This window comes from Hetaerina americana, unplaced genomic scaffold (genome assembly GCF_022747635.1).
Source record: "Hetaerina americana unplaced genomic scaffold, ioHetAmer1.1.p SCAF_8, whole genome shotgun sequence".
NCBI lineage: Eukaryota > Metazoa > Arthropoda > Insecta > Odonata > Calopterygidae > Hetaerina > Hetaerina americana.
In genome coordinates, this window is record NW_027287427.1 from 43940754 (window position 1) to 43966911 (window position 26158).

The 26158-nt window shown below is 41.2% G+C and overlaps 2 protein-coding genes across 3 annotated transcripts in view; one reads left to right on the forward strand and one right to left on the reverse strand.

The window, feature by feature from the left end:
• Positions 1-26158, reverse strand: part of Ndf (Nucleosome-destabilizing factor) — a 108758-nt gene that overhangs the window by 57779 nt on the left and 24821 nt on the right. Inside the window, exons 4-7 of the mRNA XM_071596692.1 lie at positions 13488-13617; positions 13309-13404; positions 13007-13216; positions 12188-12361 (exon numbers count right to left, since the gene is read on the reverse strand). Coding sequence (XP_071452793.1) covers positions 12188-12361; positions 13007-13216; positions 13309-13404; positions 13488-13617 — 610 coding nt within the window. The remainder of the gene's footprint in view (positions 1-12187; positions 12362-13006; positions 13217-13308; positions 13405-13487; positions 13618-26158) is intronic.
• LOC139697833 (uncharacterized) lies at positions 5412-10833 on the forward strand. Of its 2 annotated transcripts, none has more exons than XM_071596691.1 (5): positions 5412-5640; positions 6794-8702; positions 8797-8929; positions 9017-9157; positions 9242-10833. In XM_071596691.1, exons 2-5 carry the CDS (start codon positions 6844-6846, stop codon positions 10046-10048), a joined length of 2940 nt encoding a protein of 979 aa, XP_071452792.1. In that variant the 5' UTR covers positions 5412-5640; positions 6794-6843; the 3' UTR covers positions 10049-10833. The 2 variants fall into 2 exon arrangements, with proteins under 2 accessions (XP_071452792.1, XP_071452791.1); XM_071596690.1 differs by lacking the exon at positions 5412-5640 and adding an exon at positions 5847-6270.

Sequence of the window (26158 nt, forward strand, 5' to 3'; positions counted from 1 at the left end):
CTTGTTCTAATGAAGGCATTTAAAGAATACTTATGTAGTGCTGCGTCAGGTGGGGTTAAGAAATACATTGCTGGATCCATCAAAAATCTACTTCGACTTGTAGATGACTCTTAATAATAGTTATTATCTCATGGTATTTATAAAAACGAAATGATACCACGATATTTTCATAGTTTACGAAAGTTGAACTTCGCCAGATATTCCCTCAATAAATCTGAACCATTCTTGAAAAAAAATCGTGCGCCAACCTTGCCCTTCCCAGTCCTCGTACAGCTGTCTCTGGGGACGAGATACGTTCGTAGGGGGAATGGGTGAGAGAGACCAATTCACCAGCGGAGTAAATAAATATCCGTGACAATCCCTTTGCTCGAGTTCCGAGAGAAATTCTCGACAAATTTTCGTCACGAATAATTTATTAACAAGAAACAGATTCTGCAATGTTTCGCTCCGTTTTCGAGGGGGGGGGGGTGTGATAAGAGTCCTTCAGGATTCCGGGTCACGCGAGCTTCTCACTACGTCATTTCGTTCTATCATTTCCCGCACGCGAAACGTAAGCCCGGGAGCCAAGCAGCAAAAGAAGAAATAGGCTGGCTGGATAGCACCGTATCTCCCAAAAGGAGTTTGATTCCAGGAATCTATACATTTTTCACCTCGCCTCGGTCGCAGATCTTGCTTCAACAATGAATATCTACGAGTATGTGCCCATTTCGTGAGTGTTGCGATTCATCATACTATAAAGCCTTCCGAGTTCATAAGTGTTCAATTTGTACAAAACCCAATTTCCCCAAAACTGAATTAACTACGGTTTAAATTCGAAATTCCACCGTAATAATTAATGCAGTTCGCACTATTTCACCAACTCCCACCAACAAGAAGCCATAAAGACCGAAGCTACGTGAGCCACCATAATCTTTTTATCACACCAGTAACGACGGCGCATTAAAAACTATCTCGTTTCTGTGCCTCGTAACTTCAATTATCTTCACTGCCATCCCAAGTTTCTGCGATTAATAACAACCCTATGCCGACGTCGCAAATTCTACAGTGATTGTAACAGGAGCGGCAAATACCCCAATCTGACAAGCGGACAGACAGCATGTAGGGCGGAAGTTGATATTTTTCTGTGGTAAACACCTAGCTGTGAGGGTGGTATTTGGTACCTAGTTTGGAGAAAACTAATCCACGAAATGAAAAAAAAGATAGAATAACCGTTCCCTTCGTGAATAACTACAAGGAAAAAACCAAGTGTAACGCCATCATTGGAAAACACGGGGTGTTTACGCACCTTAAAACACTAATCCTCAAGGCTAAATTAACTTTAAGCAAAGTAATCAACGTCTCGAGTTTATAGCGACTTCGGCGAAATAATTCACTAACCCACACTACATCGCAAGCCACATACTGCCGCTTACATCAATTCGACAAAAAAGCATCGACGAAAGCCGAAATGGTAATTTAAATAAATCGATCATCTATCCGCGAAGCACGGGACGGGGAAAATTTTCATACACAAGCCAAACAAAAAATTAGCAGTGCGTACCACGAAATTTCATAGACCTGTTATAAATGCCTTTTACGAAAGAACAAGCTATTACAAAAGCTTTTTACACAATGCACAATTCCACAAAAGGATGGAGTATAGAAAAAAAAATATGAAGACGAACTAGGGGCATAATTTACGCAATTTGGGCGTAACCCATTTAAAAAAAATTCAAAAGGCTCTGCTAATGAGATGTCATCATGAAATGCTGTGGTTACGTATAAGGTGTTGGTGAGACAATACACCGGGAACATATGGAAGCACTCAACGTAGACAACACATATTTAAAAACAGCATGTGCCCAACACAAAACTTCTAGTGATGCAACTAAAAAAAAACAAAACGAAAATGAGGCATAAATGAGCGGATCGTTGTAAATTTCGGTTCCCGTGCCAAGAAGAAAATGTGAATGGGGGAAAACAGGCGAGCGAATTTGAAATCCGACCAAAATATTTTCATTACTGCTTATGACCCATAATGATATACAACGCCAGTCGCGATGCATGCTCTTCCCTAAACATATGAAGGCTTATGTATTGTTTCATTAGAGAAGAAATTTCCTTCAAATACACCGCACAATTTTGATACTAAGACGCTAATCAACTAGTTTTTCGGAGGGAATGGATCACCTTGGGACGTCGTCATATCTAGCTACAGAGTCGCGCCCAATTTAGTTATTTAAAAATGAACGAGAAAAATACTGAATCCGAAAAACACCTACTTTGACTGCAGTATTTCCTGTTTCACTTCAGATACCAATGTAAGATATGACCGAAATCGAAGTGGGAAAAACCAGACCACAACAAAGCGTACTTCAGACGGATGAAGGGGCAAGTTACGGCACTTCTCTTCACACAAAATGATTTGAACTTATGATCATCCCAAAAGACGTCGACAATAATCTTTGTGCCCTATGGAATACGCCCTTTCAGTCATATGCGCAGAGATCAACTGAACCTCTTGCAACCATAAATGCTTTTCATTATCTCCAACTGATAAACTTTTCACCGCGTCTTCTTAAGCTTCGACTGACAATCGTAATACGCACGGAAAATCCTGACGTAGACGATACAACGCCAAAGAAATCATTCGTAAACACTGAAAACACGTGCCAACAATTGGACGATATCACCGCATTGACATACATTCAATAAAGGACAGAGGCGCAGTTTACACCAGTGAACGGCATTAAATTCCATAAATTAGTCTTGGACATGGGTTATTAATGAGCACGCCCAGCAGTTATCGACGTAATGGCGACCATTACATACGCTAGCGGGCGCCTTAGCTGACGTCCAATAGAACACGTAGGTATTACGGCAAAGGAATGATGACATTCTGGTTTGAATACATAAACATCTTTATTTATAATATGCAACACGGGGGGGGGGGGGGCACACAAAGTAGTGTCAAGTCAAGATTGGGTATGCAATGGCAAGTAGAAATGTGGAACTTATGTTTCTTCCCCTCAACTCACTTCGTGGCTGGCGAACTAACGCCCTCCACCGCATACCCTTGGGTTGGGTGTCGTGCAATAAAGTTGTAAATCTAATGCATTCTTGAATTGTCCGTTAATATGAGGGGAATACCACTCGATAATTTGTGGGTGCGTTGCATGTGAGCCCGCCCTTTTTAATGGATCTCCTTGTCTTTTTAATGTAGATAGTGGAGTATTTACTAACAGTGTAATATTCGTAATATGCTTAACGGATGTTGCATGAATGATGTCCGGTCACCACCCTCGCAGGCGGCATTTCGGTGCATCGCGTGGTGCTGTGTGTAGTGGAAGTTATGGATTAGAAATAGAATGGCCGGGGACCCGGCACCCTATGCTAGACGCGTCCTCGCGACGATAATCTAGTGACCACATTAATTCGTGGCGACACCAGCCTGTTACTTATAAATATTCAGTAACATATAAATACATATTGACATCATGCTACAATGGATGCTCGAGCATTTGATTTAAAGCCTGCTTATTGAATTTAGAAAGCGGGAGTGGCCATGTTGGACCTCGTTATGGTTATAAAACGTACCAAGGAAGAACGAGTGTTTCAATACACACTGCTACATTCTGCAAAAAGGTGCATAAATACTCATTCCGACATTATCTTACACACACCAGGACATCTTTCCAACTTTCTTCCCTTTTCCTAAAGCGTAGGGGTGATAATGATCATTTTCCGTTTCGACAAAACCCGGAGCGCTCCCACACTCGACCGCTCAAACGCTCCCGTCCAGAACGTTCATCCGCACGAGACGGGCTCGATGAGGGCAAGCTTCCAAGCTCTGAAGATGCGAATACTCGTGAGTTACGCACCAATTCGCACTAGTGAGAGGACTCTCTTCGGATGCGGGGAGACATTCCGAGGTCTACGTCCCTGTAGGCAGGACTAATTTCAGATTACTTACTGCCGACAGACCTGTTTTCAACCCAGAGAAAATGAAAACGCGGACAGAAAGCACGTTCACCTTGGCGACGAAGTTCAAGCCTGTCCGAAACGTTACCTCGGACTTCACTTATCTCTAATTCATAATCTTTCGGACGCATGGTCAGAAAGTTGAGCTGGCGACCGGGGAGTTGGACAATGGATAGGGCTGTCCCACGCATCGGAAAAAAATGCTTTTAGGGAGACCCTTCACGATTTCCCACTGGAAGGAAAATACGACTTCCACGCGTGCTTGGCAAATGCGACTAAAGGGCAGCAAGGAAGCGGTGACGGTTCAAATAATGGACATAAAAACACTTTGGTTTATAGATAACTGTCCGCTGGCCGTAACCATTCATTATTAAGTTATGTTCATAGAAAGCCACACGCGCATTGGTGAACGTAAGACAACTGATCCTGAGGGGAGAACTAGGTGAAATGGGCTGTTAACACCAACATTATGCATGTCTAAACCACAAAAAATATACGAGGAATAAATCATTTCTAGAAGGAGAGGGAGTGCAGATTCCAATGAATATCAAATTTAAAAAAGTAAAATAGCAGATCTTTTTATTAAAACACTAATAGTAACATGCATTACTGATTAGTCATAAAATAAAGCTCTTTGATGAAAGAGAACTTCGTTTGAATTAACTTGAGGGTCAGACAGGACAGGTAAATGCGTCAAATTTGAACACAATAGGGAGACAAAAACATGACTTCGCGACGGCAGAGGAGCCCTTGCAAAATAGCAATAGCTACTCACTCCGAGGTCCCTCCCCACACTTGACTTAATGGATCCCCCCCAAGATAATTCACCATCTCCGTCTTCAAATGCAGACAGAATCGCACCCGACCCTTCCACCCACAAGAAAACCACAACATTAACCCGAGCGGAAGCCGCATATTTTTTCGCCCGCCCCAGACCCGGCCTGGATCAACAGGGTTCGCCATTGATGTTTGAAAAAAATAATAATCCCGTCCCTTCTTTGAGATCATTCTACCCGATGGCATACAGAATTTGCGCGAGTTCCCGTTGAGGGACTTCTCGCGGGTACTATTTACGAGCCACTATTTTAAAAAATACCAAAACTTGCTGTGATCAAAATGATCTCGCTCGACACGAGACGAACAAATAGAATACACATGCGTGTGCGGCGGGGTCCCTGCGGAAAAAACCTTAAGTTACGCAAAGTAAGCGATAAGGTCTCAAGGAAACCGAGATCCCAATATGGCGAACACCGTTCTCTCCGACAGCGAGCAATCCAGACGAACGAGCAACCAACATTCCCCCCCTTTCCCGCTTCCCCCTTCCAAAATACGCCATTCGTTCCCTTCCCCTCTCGGTTGCCATCGCTACCATACCCCTCCGGCCGCTGCGACCTTTCCCCCTCACGCTACAACCTTCCTTCCCTCGGCCCGACGCCACAGTGGACCCACCCGGTCGAGAGGACGAGTGTCGGGGAGCCATTTTCCCACCGAGCCAGCCGACGCTGCACGGTCGAGCCAACGGGGAACGGCGCACGATAGTCTTCCCCTACCTTCCGCGGAAGGAGCGGCCGAGAGGGAACCAGGCGGATTGGGAACCCCGCGCTCACAACACACGTACTACGCTCCCCTCTACCTCATACTAACACACACCAAGGAAGGGATCACCATGCACCGCGGCCGGTGAGTTGGCGAACTCTGACGTGGGGGGGGACACTTCCCCAAAATATCGATCGAACCTCGGTGAGGGGCGATGCTATAAAAACGTGGTGGTGGGAGAGGAAAGATGGCAAGGGGGGACCGGTGGTGTTGGTAGCAAAGAAAGGGGTGGGAACGTAGGAATGCCCCGAAAAGACTGGAAGGGGCTAGCCTGTGGTCTCCACCAGCGTAGTGAACTATAAGCTCCCCGACGCACACCAACCAACCCCGGGGTCGGGCGGTAGGAAAATCAATTCGGCTTGGGTGAGGTGAAGGAAGGAAGGATATGGGTGCCGGAATAGACGACGACGTCGCCTCTGCACGGCGGGAAAGAGGGAGGCGGACTTTCGCGTCCGACGAGGGGGAGAGGAAGCAGCTGCTGCCACTGTTCTGAGGAACACCGCCGACGTCCTCTCAGTACACGAAGTCGCCTCCGCGCGAGAGCAATATGAAAGTGGTGTGTGCTCCGCGTCCCTCGCATGCTGCAGTCAGTTCCGCGCGATTTACACGCGACCCGGTCCACTGCTCCGCTCCGTGCTCCGAGCCCCTCGAACTGACGAGAAAGGCCAGCCGAGATAACGTGCCCATCACGGTCGCGGAATGGCGGCCCAAAGGGTACGGCGTTAATATCCCATAAGAACAGAGCAACGAGCACGCGTCGTCAGTCATTCTCGCACTATACGTTAGTTAGTGGGGAGTAGCTTAGCGGCCCCGGTTTCCTTATTTCCAATTCTGATTATGTACCATTGTTAAACACGGTTAAAAAAAGGCGGTTAGAAAAATCAATAACGTTCTATCGTACGCGAAGTAATATATGCAACGTTCCAAGATTTTTTTCGGCTGCCACCCTCGCTTAAAAGGGAATTGCGGATTTACACCTAAATAATGACCGTTCCCGCGAATATATTTCCTTTGCATTGGGCACATGTAGTTGTAGAAAGTGGGAGGGGGACCTGTAATTTAAGATCCTCTAAAACTCGCACTGCTCAACGCGAGCAGTGCGAGTAGCCTTCTTAAGTTTCTCGTAAATGAACATGAAATTTAAATTGCCATGGGCGAACAGGCACCTGCTCCTTGTGCGTGACAGCTGATCCACGGGAATGCACTGCTAATACGAAAAATGTTATTTTTTTCGAAGGTGCCTGACGTGAGAAATCGCCGCCTAGTTGGTCAAAGGATGAGCGAGCCATGAGCGTGGGAGGTCGGTGCGCCGGGGTGCGGGGGTGGTGCCCGGCGCCGCGGCGGTGCCTGCCCGCTGCGCTCCTGATCCTCCTCGCCGTCCTGGCCGAAGCGGAGACGTCTTCGTCGCATACCCATGTCCGCCACTCGTCACCGACGAGCACCTCCTGCCCCACGCATTGCGACTGCCTACACGGGATCCGATCCCGGCCCGTCACCATATCATGCTTCGGGCGGCGATTCCAGGGGATTCAGCCCCAGGAGGGCACCGTCCACCTGGTGTTCGAGGACGTGTTCGTGGACGGAACACTGGCCAACGACACCTTCAACAACCTGAAATTTCTCAAGCTTGTGTCCTGGCAGCACAGTGAGATAAGAGGCATAGACTCTGGTTCACTTCGAAACCTGACCCATTTGGAACACTTGGATCTCAGTAATAATCACATAGAGAAACTGCACGAGCAGACATTCGAAGGCCTCGCATCGTTACGTTCCCTGAACCTCACACGAAACACTCTTCAACACCTTCCGCGGGGTCTTTTTGTGGGTTTGGACCACCTTGAGGTTGTCTTTTTGGGCAGAAATGCTTTATCAGATTTACCTTTCCAATTGTTCTCCCCACTGAGACGCTTACACACACTAGATCTCTCACACAATCACCTCACCTATTTAGGAGATAACTTTTTTGCACCTAACAAGAATCTTGTTTCACTTCTTCTTAATGGGAACCATTACATAGGATTATCCAATTATACATTCAAAGAGCTACGCGACTTAAAAACTCTTGAACTTTCAAATTCATCTATTTCGGAAATACCCGAGGGTCTTTTCCATGGCCTAAATGATCTGCAATACCTCAATTTGGGTAATAACACTATTTCTATCATTCCTGATGATTCCTTTGAGGATCTTAAGCAACTTCTATGGCTTAACTTAGGAATCAATCCATTGCTGACCCTAGGAAACAAACCCTTTCACAACTGCATAGAACTCGAAACTCTCATAATTGAGGGTAGCCATCTTGTTACATTAAAAGATTCAGACCTGATAGGCCTAAAAAGTTTAAAGGTTCTAATAGCAAGGAAAAACCCTTGGCTTAAAGATATTGATAGGTATGCTTTTGATATGACCCCAAAACTATCATACCTTGACCTAGGGGACAACAATCTTACTCATATTCCTCATTCTTTTTCTGGCCTCGCATTATTGCAAGAAGTACTGGCAGGTAATAATCCTTGGGTTTGTGATTGCCGTATGTTATGGTTTGTAGATTGGAGATTAGGTCCAGGACGAAATGTCACTATGGTGCCTGATGAAGCCAGTTGCTTGCTAGACATTAACAGAAAGAGACACAAACCACCACCTGAAATGTTGGCCACTCTAAGAAATTTAGAGTGCAGTACGTTGAAACTGATTGGTGTGACTCCAGAACCTGGTAAACAGTTTCGTATAGGCAGTAGTGCTATGCTCGAATGCCATCTAGGGGGCTGGCCTTCACCCTCGATGACATGGCTAACACCCACAGGTCAAACATTCCATTGGACTCCAGATGCAGAACTGTCACCAGATCCATTTGCCAAACACCCAAGGGCACACTATGCAAACATGAGTGCAATTGAAGATCATAGGGTGCGAATACTCAACAATGGAACACTATTCATTGAGAGCGTTCTACGGTCAGACTGTGGGCGCTACACCTGTTTTGCTTCGAATCCCATATCCAATATTACAGTGCAAGTGAAACTGAGCATTGATCCAGTCACGATTCATGAAATTAAAATTACCAGTATTATTGTAGGGTTCATAGCAGCTGCTTCTTTTCTGCTGATAACCTTGATTGTTCAACTGGTTCTTTACATATTCAGAAGGTAAATAAGTATTTCCATTTCCTTATACCGGTTTTTAAAGGTCAGTTGAGGCAGAATATTTAATAATGTTACTCATTTCTATTCCTATTTTCAGGTGTGGATGGTCAATATGCTGCCAAAATGACACAATGTCGCCTAGAACTAAGCAGATATACCAAATACTTGAGACTATTGAGCAATATAAGTCTCAACAGCTCGAAAGACTGAGACAGAACTATACTGATCAGGTACATGCCTGTATCAATAAAATCTTAACTTCAAACTAATTACTCTTTTCTAGGTGACAATCTAACACTTAACATCTTTTTCAACAGGTTCACCGCATTAAGGAAAACTGCACCCAACAAGTTGAATGGATTCGAGAGAGCTATCAAGGACAAGTGAAACATTTAAAAGACATTAGGGATTATGGAACACAACATTTAACAACCATTAGAGATCAATATTATGACCAGGTAAGAAAGCTCACGTCTTCCATAAGATCTATTCAAGTAATTGTCATTACAGGGAATCAAATTTGAACATTTTTATCATTGCAGGTGAAAAGAGTGAGAGAATATTCAACAGGCCAGCTCAACTGGGTTCGTGAAAATTATGTCTTCCAACGAAACCGAATACGCAAATTCAGCGCACACCAAGTCCTCCGGCTGCGGGAGACTTGCAAGTACCAACAACAGACACTCAACAAACTCTTGGAAAATCTGCCCAGTCTCTACTTAGAAAATTGTCGTACAGGTGGGGGCGTTGGAACCCACCCTGAAACTGGAGATTTTGATGAATTCCGCCCGCCACGAATCCCTCCCCCTATCATTCCAAACCACAGGCACACACCAGTCGACCTGTCAGCAGCAGTTGCTGCAGCCCTGAGGGACATCTTGCCCATTGAAGAAGACAACCAGAGTCGCCTCTCTGTTTACTACACACCAACTGAGCTATCAGTTGATGGCCTTCAGATGTCACCGGAAACCGAAAGAGCCTGCCCCGCAGCGGCTGCAGCAGAATTTGACTGCCCCCCTCCTCCATATGATCTGCACAATTCCCCATTTTACACACCAACCACCAAGAGATCAACAACACACAAAAAAGTGAAACATAGAGGTAGCTCAATTTCCTCCTCAATAAGTGAGGAAGGCCCTTGTGCAGTGTTCAGAACTCAACTTGATTCTCCTCAGCTAACCACCCGGAAGGATATACAGCCAGCTACATCAGAAGACAAGATTGATGAAGAAATTAGCCCTCCCAGAAGTGAAGATGAGACTATTGTTGACAGTGAAGAGTGCATTAGAGTGACTGTGAGTAGTGATAATCCAAGTGGACAAATAAATAATTGTGAAACTGCCTTATAATGCCAATAAGGTTTAGTGTGATAATTTAAAACCCCTGTGATAGAAGAACTGGATGCATCCTCATAAGCTAGTGAAATGCATTTAAGTATTAGTAACAACAATTAAGTGGTGGACCACAATCCTGTGAAGGTAAGACATAACCTGTTTGTTATTTGTCTATTGTTAATCGGAAATAATACCAATATAATATTGGCTTTTGAAAAAAGGTGCAACAAAATCATTCTTATGTTGAAATTCAACCTAGCAAAATCAAAAAAAAAAATATTTTCAGATAATTGGTAGAAAAGTAGGGACTGATTTCCTCTGCCTTTTCTTCTCACAACCTTGTGAAGCCCTACCACTATATTTTCAGGAATATAAGGTGAAATAAAATGTTAGAGCCTAACACTGATTTCCTTTAATAATTGAAGACTGTGATGTTTTTCTTGTAAATATTTTTTTAACAACTTGCCTATAGTTATAGAGAGCATCAACCTAGCTAGATGGGAGTTGGAAATATATCGTTAAAGTCATCTTGTTTGCAATGCAAATTTGGGAATTAAGAAAACATTGAGTCCTATTTTTAAACGTTTTACATTAACAATTTGCTTGCACCATTAGACCTTGAGATGTTCTCAACTCTTATGTGAAAAAGCATGTAATGAAATGCTCTCATGGACTGCAAGAAATGAAATGTTTGGCTACTTGAGATTAATTGCCTACTTCATTGGTATATTTAAACTCAAATGATTCAAACTGAGGACTGTAAATGTGATACCGGTATTAATAAATATGTATTTCAAATTTACCGTACTTAAATCATTCACCCCTTTACTAATCACACAAATTACCTGAATTACAGTGCGCAGTGCGAACTAGCTTAAAGAGAAATTCGCATAACAAGCAAGAATATCGTTAAAAATTTACTCGCTGATCGATCGGAGAGGGGAAGTCACAGATTGTGAGCCGACTGCATCAGTCAGAGCTTATGTTCAGGCAATAGTTGTGATTTTTTGGGCAAAATTTCATAACCCGTTCAAAAAATGTCCACGAAGATAAATCCGCAGGAAGGCGGCCATAAGAGAAAATAAATAACCGTAGAAATAAAAGGTTAAATCATTAAACACCGAGAAAGAGTTAGCGTGATTATCAAGCACGTATGGTCTTCATCAGCGATTTGCACCATCCCGAAAAATAATTGATAAATGCTTCAGAGGGAGTGATAAGAATATCTTCTGTGTATGCAACGGCTACGTATTCTCAACGATGTTTATAGGTTCCTTCTCGTATGGATAAACGAATAGTAATAAAAATGTGACATTATTACCGATAATATCATTTGTGAAAAGGTGAAAGTGACTTTTGTCGTTGTCGCTAAAGAGACACCGGGATTATTAACGTCCAAAGAATTGAGGGAAAGCCGTGGGTGATTAGGTAAGCTTAACAGAAAAACCGGCATCCATGGAGTTGCGAGGAACTGCGAAGCAGCAACCTCTGGCAAAATGGCATCCGAGAACTTGGCAGGCTTCAAGAAGCTGGAAGATTCTGAGGGTTACTACACGCAACAGGTTTTTAATTGTGAAGAAACAGGTCCCAACAGGAAAAAGATGTCGACGCGACCATGTACATAGCAGAGAAAAATGCATTGCCCGGCCACAGCCCAAATGAAAGACCGTCTCACACTACTGCTTTATGCCAATGCATGCATGGGCTTGAAAATTAAACCGCTGCTTGTTAATCATTCAAAAAATCCGACAGAAGAAAAGGTGACGATGATTCAAGATCCTTAACATTATATATATGATTTTCTTTGAATAACAACAAACCTAATGTACAGTTTTTAATAAATTTTTCTGCATGGAACGCATTAACGTATTTTACACTAATTGATACGGAAAAAATCGTTTCCCTGCACGAGTTTCGCATTACTAGTAAGATTCTGGAATGAATTATGCTCATTAACCTAGGTTCCCCTGTCTGTCACACACCAGTTAAGCCATAAATTTAGATGAAGTAAACCAGAAAATGCAAATAATTGAACATTTGGGATTAAATGCACTGGTATACACACTGTTACTTGAAAAATGAACACCTATGCACTTTCCATGTTGCAATGACTTAAAAGAATTAGAAGATTATCTCAATTCATAGAGTTCCTACCTTTTCTGGTGTTCGGTTCCAAACTATAACAGAATGGCCTGAGTTCAGCAGATTCTTCACAATTCCAGAACCCATGATCCCTAAACCAAGGAAGCCAAACTTGAGGGGTGAGGGATTTATTTTCTTTCCTTGAAGAGTCGCTGTAATTTTCATTACATCAATGGGTGGTGTATCCTACAAGGATATAGGGAAACACCTTAAGATTAGCACAAAGAATGTAAACGATTCAAGAATAACATGAGACATGAGGACTAAAAAGATCTATCTGAACTCAATGAATTAAATAGTAAATCAACACTCAGCATTTCCAAGCTTGCAGGAGGAGATCACTTCTCCTGCAAGCGCACAGATTAAGAATCATCAATGTAATGAGAATGAGGAAGACCGAAACAATAATTGAACAGTATATTACTTTTTAAAACTAGATAGAAAAGCAAGTCCCTCCACAAAGAGGGGAAAAGTTGAAAATCTGGCACACATGATAACTAAAATCATCGTTGGAAGCCATTTAGAATCTTTCATTCCTATTTAAAGAAAGTATAAATGACAAAATGTATGCATTGACAGTATAAAGGACAACTATATATGTGTGTGCACATATATATAAGTACATATAGCTTAAAATCCCGTGAATTTTAGTCCTTGTCATAAGCACGTGTGGAGGCTCCTTTGAAGAACACCTTCCCTCCAAGTAAGGCTTTATCTGAACCATCTGTCTTATCTTTGTCAAGAAGTAGCTCAGCCAATAACTGTCCAATGATACCATATAGCCAAATACAACCCTAGTTGGCAGATTATACCCATATTTTGAAAACTTACAGGCCTAGTTACACTCGTCGGGCGGTCCAATAGGTTAGATACGACCCCTTTCCTGGGGCTGTGATTGGCAATTGGTGAGGTACTGAGTGAGTTCATCCCTGGCAGTTGACCTTCATCCAGAGAGTTAGAGCGAATCCTCTTGCTTTGGGAGTGTGACCCTGCGCTGCTTTCGGAGGTTGTCCTTTTGACTACCGGCTTTGGGGGATGGTCCTATTCAGAGACATTAAAAATTACCATTCAAAATAAGAATAACATTCCCCAACATTAACTTAAACCGACTGAAGTAGAATGTGAATATTAACCTTTCTGATCTTTGGTTTGGGATCCTTTTTCTGTCCGCTCACAGACTCCCGCAGCCGATTGAACTCTACATCTGGATCATCCAAGTCATTACAGCTCTATGTACAAGAGAATAGTATAATTAGAAACACAAATGCAAGGATTATGGATGGATCAACATTTATTCTTCAAATAGCAATACCTCTCCCCTGTTTTCTATGTAACTTTCAATAGCTTCTACAGCATCTTTGAATGGGACCGACTTGTTGATCTTGATAAACTGATTTTTGTACTCAGAGTAGAACTTGATGTTCGTTTCTTCAATCCAGGCACTGAAATGAAAATAAAATCATTTTGAATAAGGAACTATATTCCATCAGGTGGAAATAAAAGAATTAGTTCATCACAAAAGGTTTTTATATCCCTAACAAACAGGTGGCAATAAATATAGGAAATAATTCATGAGAGAGACCAGATATCAATAATAGGGATCACTGATTAGGGAAGTGTTTTATCCTGATATGTAGATAAATCACAGTTTTATTTCCGAAAAAGCTAAAAAGACTACTCTTACAAATGAATTTATTACTGCATGCAAGCACACAATGTGTATAGTGTTTAAAGTTCAACACCACAGTTAAAAGGATACTTGGGTATTAAACTTTTATTCTGTGTGGAACAATAAATACTCTGTGGATAAAATGAAAAACAACAATTAATACACCAGCAAGTTTTAAATGGTTGCATCAATGGTCCACATCCATTAATTAAATCTGCACATGGAATTACACATATACATGACGTTACACAATTAATATGAATGATTAATTCAAGAGTAGAAAAACAAATGTAGAGTAATTATTCCACATTGCTGCACGGATTCAATGCAATTTCTTTTCAAATAAATTACAGAAATGGTATTACCATATTTCTTCTAAGCATATAATAATAATAAAAGCCTTCACCACATGACTCCAAGATTTCAAGTTAAAAGACAGAATTTTTGTTGCATACAAAAGAAGGAAGTAAATATACATACTCTGAGATCTCAACTTTGACTTTACTTGGCATAAACACAAGCTTGGTTGTTATCTCATTTGAAGGGATTGGAATTATGAAATCCTTGAACAAGATTTTATGTTAGAGTAACCTTGAAGACAAATATAGCATGGGAAGGCTCGGTAATCATATATTTTAACTTTTGTACTATTAAGTTTCATGAAGCAGTGGACATACAAATTCTTGGAATTAAAGTATATTTAAAAAATTCACACAAATTGATCAGTCAATGTTTAAATTAATAAGGAAATTTTCCTAGGACAAAAAATGAAAACAAACTGCATTATCAAGTTTTAATAGATGTGAGACATTCCATATCTAAATGCAATAGCACTTAAATGTTGAACCATACACGAGGAACAAATGTGCAGATGCCCAAGAAACTAAACTGATGTACTCATGTAATGCCAGATTAATCCTGCAAAGAGGCTGGTACACATCATGATAACTAAGGGTCCTAACCAGCAATTAGCAGCAGCCAATTGCCCAAATATCAATTACAAAAAATTGACAATGAAGGAATTGTCAAAACGAAAAGTTATGGATAGATAAAATCTAGCTGTGGCGCATTAACATTTTCAACATGATGTGCCAATGTTGCTACAGTCACTCAGCAACTCCTTTCACCATTACATTTACGTAATTGTGAAAGGAATTGTATTTATCCATTTATGTGCGTCTCAGGGTCCTAAAACATTCAACACTAACTTAAGTTCATTAGTTTGAAGAGCTTAAGTAACTGAAAAATTTCCTACCGCAAATAATTGAATTGTTTTACAATAAGGCTGTAGATGGGACTTCTAATTTTAGTTTTAGTTATCACATATTTATCACTCTGTTGTTGGGGTTGCTCCAAATCAGGTTTTACAATCAAATTACATTGATAAAAAAAATCATTTTTACAATATCAAGTGCCACTCGAATAATTTAATAATCTACCTGGACCAGCTAGAAATGATCAATTACTGTAGCAAAAATATGAAAATGGATTAACATTTCACACTGAATTCCCAATAAATGTTTAATTAATTGTACAGTCTAAAAAAGGTCAAAGCAAGGGATCAGTCAAGGTAACTTAAATTATACAGGTTCACATAACAAGTTAGTTATAAAAATTTCAGATTTTAATAATATCATTTCAAAAACCTCTCCCTCGGCATTCAATGACAAATTGACCAGAAACAGTCATAATTTGGCGTGTACTTCCATTCTATAAATTTGTTAACATTTTAGAGTTTTACCCGGAAGCAAATATCGTTTTGAAAAGGGAAAACGGTTTAAAAAATGTTAACTTTAGGCTAAAACAATAATAAACATTATAATCCCAAGATTAATGGAAGGTTATGCTTCCCAATTTATTGCAATAACCCAACTTGATAATGAACGTGTACAATTACTAAATATTACCCATTATTAATCCTATCATCATGTCCAGATTTCTTAGTTACGCTATACTTCCCAATCAATTGCAATCACCCAAATTGATAATGAACGTGTATAATTAACTAAATATTAACCATAATTAATCTTATCATGTCCCGATTTCTTAGTTACAAAGTCTCTGGTTATAGCAATGTTTAGCAATTCCGTCAACACTAACCAGGTTGAAAACAGAACTTTGGGGAGGGCTTCTAAACTCCCAATCCATCGGAGTATTATACTTCGCATTCTGACATTCCGCGGCGATAATTTAAAACCACGTTTCCTTTGTCATTCCCGTTAATTATATACTTTTTTTACATATTTATTTATATATTTAAGTGGGTAGCAGTAGTCCAGGGGTAGAGCGTTGGAATACTGACGGGAGGGCGCGAGTTCGATTCCCGGGCAAGCCTCATTCCCCACCCGTGTGATTTTCCGGGTACCAGATCATCCTGGGAAACCATAACCGGCACAGGGAAAGGCACTCGCCCCCTTACCCTGATGCGTGAATTTCACACGCCGTCGGGCTTAGTACTCGGTGAACTCTACCACCACCTACCAAATTTGATCATATTCAACATAACATTTCCGCTGAGGTGAGTTCTCCGTGACGACATTCAACGCATATCATAATTACGTAAGCATTTTAGATAGACAATGGTCCCGAACACGATGACAACGATATCGACGACAGTCCAATTCCTTCTCTTGGAACATCTTTGATTTGCCGAAAAAAGAGAGATTAAATTGTTTCTCCACCTAAGGCACGATCGCAACCGGTAAAAACCATTACAACCCTTCCCTTAAGAGTGAGCCCTCATTCAGGGCCAGTGAATATCGGTGCTGATATGGAAATGACCTTCAAATATGACGAATCAAGTCCCCCTTGCTTCTAACCTTCACGCATTGCCTAGGTCACAAAACAGAGCGAAACATACTTTTTTATATCATTCTTTAATTCGGCATATTCTTCTTTACTAAGCAAAAATTGACTTGGCTGCCATGATTTATAACTGGTAAGGCTGCACGATAAAATTCAGATTTCCAACTATTCTGGAATTAGCTTTTTGTGCCACATGAATACGTGTTCGCGTGCTTAGGCCTAAATGACAGTCTCGCTTGCCACATTATATGTATTTAAAGTAATACCGTTCTGGCGAGTTATTTTTGATAATACCTAAACACGCACGCCGTGTTAGAGAAGTTTGGAAAAACCTCGGAGGTGGCCTCACAATGCCACCATTTGTGGAATTGTAATTACACGAAGAGAATCTAAAAATCCTAGATTTCCAACATAAGAGTTGCCACTCCCACGAAGTTCGGGATGAGTTCATTATTGAATGCTACATTATTTTTTAAAATTTTTGTATTTCCTGATTCACCTCTGATAATTGTTGTAATGCTAAGAGTTGAATATGATTTCTAAATAACAAGGATGCATAAAAATGAATCTCCAGAATTTTTCCCACATTTTCACTCCCTTCAGTTTCTTACCTAGTTTTCTAAAACGGCACTTGGAGACGTGTTAACCTATTTTTACGTAGGTGGAGATTTTGCACAATAATACGAGCAAGCTTTTGCTAAAGACCGATATTGAAAAAATTTTCTATATCATGGGGGCACCATTTAAAATTTTTCCATATTTATCTGTGAAAAACATTGCAACGAAAGACAACGGGCCCAGTAACTACCCCTACTTAAACGTGATTGTTTTATTCATGGTTCCAATAAATTCCCTCAAAATAATTATTAAAGATCACTTCATCTGATGCTGGTCCACTACCTGGCCAGCCTTTCGGAAATGTGCAAGATGAAAACTTTTGGTTACAGATGATTTCCATTAATATAAACATGAACCAACTCCATTTGAAAATTCGAATGAGCACTGAAAGTGAGCCGAAACATATCTTTCTACACATTGCATACTTCCAATTATTCACCTTGCACAATCATATCAGAATCTTTTGAGAGTAAACCATTCCCACACAAAAAAGTATTACTCTGATCAGCCACGGAAAAACGGCTGCATTACCAACCGAACTAGGCTTACGTAACATGATGGAGAATGCAGCAACGTTTCAAATATACGCATCAGGCTTTTAAGAGACGTGTGCATTTCTTTGCTTTTTCTTACTTTCAACTTATCAGTTTCAATCCATCGTTCTTCGATCTGAACAGAAATTTCAAAAGGAGACACTTCGGAAGAGAGGCAAAATGAAACCAATCACTATCCAGAGAAGATATCTCACTCGAAGATCGCATCACCATTTTTCCGTGAATCGCAGGTTAAAATAATTTTGCACAATCTGACATTTTTTATTCACACAGCGTTTTTCCGGAGCCTGGTTTTATTAACTTTTCGCTGACAACTTCCGGTCTGGAATGGCTTTTCTCAGCAATTTATTCAGATGACTACGGAATAGCTACAAGGATTCTCAGAAAATACGTACTGCGATATCACGACTAAAAAGCTTATTGTTAGTTTTATAAAAATACCGGAACATCAACGAGTCCATAGAAAAATATCCCAACATATTTTAAAATGCTGGACGGAATGAAAGGACCGGAAGGAATTCTGCGGAATTGAAGAATGGGCTATTGCAGGGTCGGGTGTCAAGTTAGTCTTTTGTTAAGAAAAATGTTTTGACAAATTCCAAGAAACTGCGGGAGATGCCGCGACAGTAACTTATGATGGAGTTATCCGCTGATATGCATTACCATGAAACAATTTCGGAGTGTAAAAATCATTCGCCTTGTCCGTGATTCGTACCCGGATCCCTCGATTTACGGCGAAGTGTTTCAGCCAGTTAAGATCAAGTTATGATTTCTACACTCTGAAATTGTTGCACGGTAATGCATATTAGCTGATGACTCCGTCAAAAGTTACTCTTGCGGAATGTCCCGCAGTTTCTTGGAATTTGTCAAAGGTAAAACAACCTTAGTATTTCAACTTGGCTTTAACCTCGTGGACTGTGGCGAAATGCGCACGACTACGAATGCCTGTGATATTGTAGGCACGGAATTGCGTCACAACATCTAGTTCCTTTGAAACCCACAATATTTCAGTGTCAGAGGACGCCTCGATAGCTTAAGCACTCGGCCGGACTTCGGAGGGATCCGAAGGATCTTTTGGATCCTTTTTCCAAATGACGTGGCCCAGAACCATAAAATTCCGATTTCCAAAAGTTCTTAATGCAAATGAAAAAAATATCTTAAGTGAAGAAAGGCATCCTGGCAAACACTTTTTTGGAATAGGGCACACACCTACACTTTCATACAAATAAGTATTACAACGTAAACAAGCCATTAATACCAGATGACCACTGCATAACCCGCCAGCATGTAGAAGAGCCCCCCGAGAGGTCGAGGCTGCATCCGCTATATAATTACCACCCAGCTATTTAGCAAGGGTAAGTAGAGGGTTATGTTATGAAATTATTACAGCGGTTATTGGGTTTGTCAGTCAAAATTAAATCACATAAGTAAACAAATGGTCCCTTCTCCCATAAATACAAATTCGGATTCAAATCATTTCAGTGCAATGAGCTTACGAGCCGACCAAGGCCACTACAGAAAGGCAGTCATGTCGTTTACCCGAAACGTGTTCTTTCCTATAAAAATAAGTGGAGTCAAAAATTTGCCCCCTGATTAGCACAGTAAAAACTGACTCTTTCCAATAGTGCATTAGCCTCACAATCAATACAGCGTGATTAATCTTACCACGAAGGGTGAATTCTCTTCTTTTCAACTACAACTGCCACATGGAACCAGGTTTAAAAGCTTGGTTAATTCAATGTCGGCAGGTAAACACCAACTATTTAAATACCACGCTGCGAAAAAATGATGCACGCTCTTACGTGGCCGAAAATAGAATTATAACATCCATTCACTTGAATATGCACTATCATGTTATCCGTAATAACTCCACGGAGGGTCAGCCCTTAACCTGCATTACCCTGTCATTCCATCCAGGGAAATAGTGGACTAACGGTTTAAACCTTTTATTTTTTTAAATAGGTTATCTATCGGTTGGGATAGGTTTTTTGATGGACACGACCACCAAATACATATCTCGTCTCTCCTGAAGAAACAACCCAACATCCTAATCTACAACAAGCCCCTCTTCATCTCCGTATACTTACTTCCTCCCTCCATCCCGCCCAAATCCCTATCCAAAAACTTTTTATAAAAAACCCAACAACCATACCTAAGATCAAATGACTTTTGATGCCATTGGCCGAAACATTTATATCACAACACCACAAGTAACAGCATATCATTACCTTAAGTGGGAAATAATAATGGTCACCTGGGAATAACAGAGATATTACCGTCAAATACCTGACAATGAGATTTTTCAGGTACCTAATTCGTATTTTCGTGGGGCTCAGGAAAATGCTTGCGTGTCAGCGAACTTTTGCAAGGAGGCAGGGGTAACTCAAGGAGGTCAGCCTCACTTCCCGAGAAAATCACTCGGTACGTCGTTCGACGATTCCTGTCAACCGAAAGTCCTCAATTGGACGATAAAAGCGGAGAGCATACAGATTATCGCATAGCAAAGGTTAATCCTCGGACATACCGACTCAATGAGCACTCATTGCGCCACAGAAAGTGAATGAGGTCCCCTGGGTACAATCTTGTGTGAATGTTCAACACTGAAATCCGTCTGCAAGACGTCACCCGTGAACTTCACTTGCGGGCACCGTGCCTAATATAGATTTAAGCTGAGAGGCTAGCTAGCTCGCATCGTAATGGCTATCGACCCGATGACTGGTTTGTAGCAACGCTCCATGTTCCTGATCTCCGCGTACTTTTTCATTCATAGTTCCTTCCTCTGTAATTCCTTCTCTCGTTAACACGTCCTTCGAAGTACTTCTTTTAATAAATCATCAATGAACTATACTCATACTGGCATTTTGCAAGCCATTGGTTTGACACTTGGTCCAAGAATTTACGACCATTTGACCAATTGTATTCGAAAACGGGTCAAATCAGGATATGTCCAGAAATAAAACGGTTGCTGTCATTAGAACAGCATGGCCCTAGTTTTCGCGATTTCGTGTTCATGGATTTGACTATTGCTCTAGTAGTCGAGGCGATTCACACGCGTAGAGGAAAACCGCACCATATGTGGCACCTAAGGCCGAGCCACAACAGTAGGAAGTCCATTCTCGGTAGCCTCGTTATTACGCGGAATTTTGACTTTATTTCCCTAATGGCTACAGCACCTGCACCACTTGAGTAATACCTGGGCGATGTAACAAAAGAAATCTATTTTTATTTAGATTTCTATTGCCCTGCAAGCCACCGCTAGGGTGTCTGGCAGGGGGTGATTACACACCAGACTAACCTTGACCCAAAACACACCTTTCCCACCTAGCGCGATCGGGCAAACTTCATTTTATTCTGAACCCTTATCGTTCGTGGGAAATACAAATTTTATTTACATGCCCTCGTCTACCATAGTGAGATAGGAATAATAACACCTTGTCAAAATCAATGCCATAGACACACCCTTCCAATATATGCAAGGGATTAAATCTGTAATTTAACCTTCGCTCCGCGAGTGATTCCCAACCTTGACCCTCCCATAATTTTGATACGCCACTCAGTTTTTCGTAACAACGATTTATAAAGCTATCTCCTCTACGCTGCACGTGATCCAATTCGGTAATTAATTCTACTTCATGAGGACCCCATATACTAGCAGCATATTCTACGCGAGGCCTAACGAGCGAAATACAACATCTCTCTTTAACGTCGGAGTGTGGACCGCAAAGTTGAGAAAATAAGAATAAAAATAATACTCATCTGTTATCGATATTGCAGTTACTATAAGATCGACTATGTAATTAGCGACCCTTCGCGATTACAGTCATTCCTCTTGTGTCACGTGTCACAATAAAATACGCGAAATTTAACCGAAGAAGTATCTCCGAAACCTAGGATATATTAATGGTAAACGTGACGGGATTTCATGGAGATTTTTTGTTTCTCCACAATGGATAATTTCCAAAAAAACAAAGCCTGAAACAGTTTCTTCCCACATGAAATATTGTTCAAATCACATTCTGGATAGTTCTTCGATCGAATCCTCCGTCCACGATGGTTGCTATTGCGAATGTCAACGTAATGTACCATTCGATGGTTACTAAAGCGTCGGGCTGGGATGTGTAAATACATGGAAGTACCCGAGAATATTTTCAACAACTTCCGCATTTCATTTTGTTTTTATTCGCCCTCATTAAACCATAAGTAAGCTGCATGAACTCCCGTCCTTCCTTTTCAAGTGTCTCCAGCCAAGTGTCTCATGGCGTCCCATTAGACGTTTGTTCGTAATATAAAACTACGCCCAATTCTATTTGAAAACCTCCGAGGATATAAAATCCTATACATTGATCATAACGCAAATATATGAAGACTGCCTGCACTTGCAGTCCATCATAATTTTGGAGCCGCGAGTAGAATAAGATTGGGAAGCCCCATTTAACACATGAATGGACATTTTGGCGAGGAACGCAATGGAAAGAAATGAGAACACTTCTCGAGTGATAATCTCGATCTCTCAGGTTTTCCGACCCACCAGCCAAGACCCTTCCGTTCCATTTATTACACTCTTCGAGAACAGACTGGGGGCACGGACTGTGTTCGTACTGAGATTCACAATGACATTGGTTGTATAATAAACACTCCTTACCTATCTCCGGTCAAACCCGTTGACCCCTGTGAACGAAGTGATAACGCAACATCAACATCCTCTTTTTAACCGAAGAGGATTGCGACCAAAATGATTACCAGTCCTTCTACCAGTTTTTGCATGTTTTCAAGGACAACATTTTTTTTCCCAAGATTTTTCGAAGGGAGGTCCCTGCACTAGATCATTCACCGTGTTGAACTTGGCAGAAGATTCCTAACTAGTGTGCCTTGCCCAAAAGGAACATGCTTGGTTTCAAATGAAATTACACGGAAATTTATAACAATAATAATTTCTAGAAAAAAATTCTCTTCACTACTTTTTCCCAATAGGTATTGATTACTTTTTCCCATTCCAGGAAAAAATAGTGTTTGGCCACATTGTCGCAGCAACCCAAGCTTAATAAAATTATCGTCATCTCACGAGACAACCCGAAAATCCTCAGTACAATAAACCCTGACCCACGATGAAATATTATCTTGAGAAATTCTTCTTCCATCAACATTAACCTCTAATTAATTCTTATCTTGGGAAATCTAGCTTCCATCAACATTAATGTGACCAAAAATAATGGTGAAATAAGAAACTATTGCGAACGTTTTTCATCTGCACAGTAATGGAGTAAAATAAAAAAAAAGTTTCCCGGCGGTTTAGCGGCTGATATTTTCAATGAGCAACATGACGCAACGCCGAAGTCATCTCAATTATATAGAAAATAAAAACATCAGTTACTTCAATACCCTGGTACATTGTATAATCAATTACCGTTTACAATTGATAGCGAAAGGGTCAAAGTTAACAGGTTGGGGGAGAGTGGAAAGGTGGATTATTAGGGCTGAACATTTCTAGAAAATAATGCGAATTGAATTTAAGGACCAAACAAAGGATTTGGAACCTCAACTGCAAGTCAGAATATAGTAAGATGGGTTTGTTAACTGAACCAGGTTTTGCGTTAAACGAAAATAGGGAGTCTATTAGGAATACCCAGGTCTGGGCAACAAAATGCAGGAGTTACATCACTCCTCATCCAGTTCTTTACGGGTACCGGTGCCGCCTAATGCCCTCCACCCTAGCAAGGGCCTTGTCCCAAGACCACGCATTCCAGTGGTCATATGAAGTTGCTACGTATCGCTGTCACAGCGGTCAAAAAAGTGACTACTGGTGAAGGTTTTTCCTCAGGAAGTGCAACTTTTCGAGAAGTCCGCGCATAATGTGAAGAGAAATGAATATTTTACTCCAACATAGGAATATAATAAAATGGCGTAGGAATTTTTACAGCATTAGGCCACAAACTATTAACAATAACATCCGACGATATATAAAAGATTAGGAGACCTCAAGAGACACTTATCCAGGGTTGCTACACACTGGTGAGGACAAATTTTGGGACTTCCTGACTTAAAAAATAACCGGGACGGTTGCGATACTTAATTGAAGTTCATTGTTTACAGTCGACATAATAAAAAATGGGGACATACACCATCTCTTTTCGTTTGCATGTCATTCCAACTAACAATACTCATAGACCGCTGAAGCAACTTTGCCGAGGTAATCTGAGAAAGCTTGAGTCACCGATATGCAACCCACCGATTAGACGGCAAGAAGATAGCCCAATCCACGGAAATTTACAGGTTAAACAAATAGACTTTTTAATAAGCGGAGGCGAAGATACTGAGCGGGAGCGGAGACGGCGAGCACGTGATCGATAGGTGACAAAAAATAACAATAATTACGTCCCGATGCATGAAGTCACGAATAAAAGCAAATTTCCCTAAAGCGCAGATAACAGAGGGAGAGGAGGAAAAGTTGACCGATTTTAGAAATAGGTGACACGATAGGCGAAGGATGAGATGGTGATAAGGTGGGGGACTACGTTTTAGGTACGACGATTGACCGCGGGGAGAAAGCAATTGAGTTCTGCAGGAGACAGGGGTTAGTCATCACCAACACTTGGTTAAGACACCACAAAAGACGCAGGTATACATGGAAAATGCCAGGTGACTCAAAAAGGTATAAGATATATTATATTTTGGTTAGACACAGGTTTAGAAACAGTGTGATAAATTCTCACAGCTTCCCGGGAGCGGATGCGGACTCTGACCACAACTTAGTTGTTATGAAATGTAGCGTTCGTTTCAATAAGATAAGGCAGGGGCGGCAGTTCAGGAAATGGAATGTAGAAGCATTAAATGGGTTGAAAAGGAAGGAATACAAACAGGCGGTAGAGAAAATCATGGAGGATGGTAAAGAGCTAAGTACTATCGAATAAAAATGGGAAAGATTCAAGAAAGGGTTGTCTAAAGCCGCAAAAGACACTATTGGAACCGTTAACGCTAAAAGGACTGGGAAACCATGGATCACGGATGAGATGATTACAAAGATAGATGAGAGAATAAAATCGATGAATGTAAACAGAGCAAGGCAGAAGGGAGTACAAAGAGTTAAATACTAATTTGAGACGGGCAAAAAATAAAGCAAAAGAAGCATGGTGGAAAACGCAGTGCGAGTATATGGAAAGCTTACGGAAAAAGAGTGAAATTGGTGCGCCCTATTCCGCGAGGTTAACTCACTGTCGGGAGGTAAGAAGGGAAGATCTATGCTAACAGAGATAAGTTGGGTAAGATAATAGTTGACACAGAAAATATCCAAGGAAGATGGAAGGAATATATATAGGCACTGAATGGTAAAGAACTTAGGCCAACAAAGTGAGACGAAAAGGAACATGACGTAAATGATGATAGCTTAGGTCCAGACACTCGACGATGGGATAGAAAGAGCAATAAGGGAGATGAAACCAAATAAGGCCGTGGGGGTAGATAACATTCCTGCGGAACTACTGAAATGTTTAGGAAAAGGTGGAAGAAAGAGTCTACGAAAGGAAAATAAATGAGGAAGTACTAGGCATGGTGGGCGAGGAGAGGGGTTTGTTGGGAGAAATCCTATGGAGTCAGGAAAAATGGAAGAAGGGCGTATTGATCGCCAGTGGGATGTTGAAGACTGTAATTGAGGGGAGAATTTAAGCAAACGAGGAAAGGGCAGGAACAGGTTAGGGATGTTGGACAGAATGAAGGGTGGAAGGAAGTACTCAGAGATGAAGATGGCCCTGATGTAGAGTAGGTGGATTTTTAGTTTTGTTAGGAATAACAAAATATTTATAAGGTGCTTGTGTCCATTCAAAACCTACCTTAACCGGTAGATTACTTGATAATTACAATTTAGGCGACGTGCCTCCAAAGGTAAAGTGTTTCAAGCTCCGCTACCAGCGATGGAACTTCCACATACAACGCAGTCAGGAGATCGGTAAAACACCATAATTGTTTGTCAATGAAGATCATCGATAGAAAGAAATGCGATAAGGGCACGACAAAGAAGAGGAGACCGGGGTAGGAGCACCCAGTAGGTACTTGCCTCGTGAGTCTTCACGTTGGGGGAGTTGACTACTTCTGCGAGGATTGAAGACTGGGGACGAAGAGAGGGGGGAAGTAAGAGGTATCCTTTGCCATTTACTTTAAATGACACTCCTCTTCTCACTAGTGAATAGACTATCGCGGGCCTATAATATGCCATGCCTCCGCGGGCCATTTCCAGGCTAAACCAAATTTCAGCCATTAACATAAAGTCATATTCAGTTTTAAAAGATAATTCAAAGACTCGGTAAAAATTACACTTGGAAATCAAATGATAAACAACGAATGGAA

Coding starts and splice junctions, on each gene's coding strand:
- LOC139697833 (XM_071596691.1), top strand. CDS start 6,844: ATGAGCGTGGGAGGTCGGTGCGCCGGGGTGCGGGGGTGGTGCCCGGCG. Junction 8,930..9,016: donor GACAGAACTATACTGATCAG/GTACATGCCTGT, acceptor CTTTTTCAACAG/GTTCACCGCATTAAGGAAAA. Junction 9,158..9,241: donor GAGATCAATATTATGACCAG/GTAAGAAAGCTC, acceptor TTATCATTGCAG/GTGAAAAGAGTGAGAGAATA.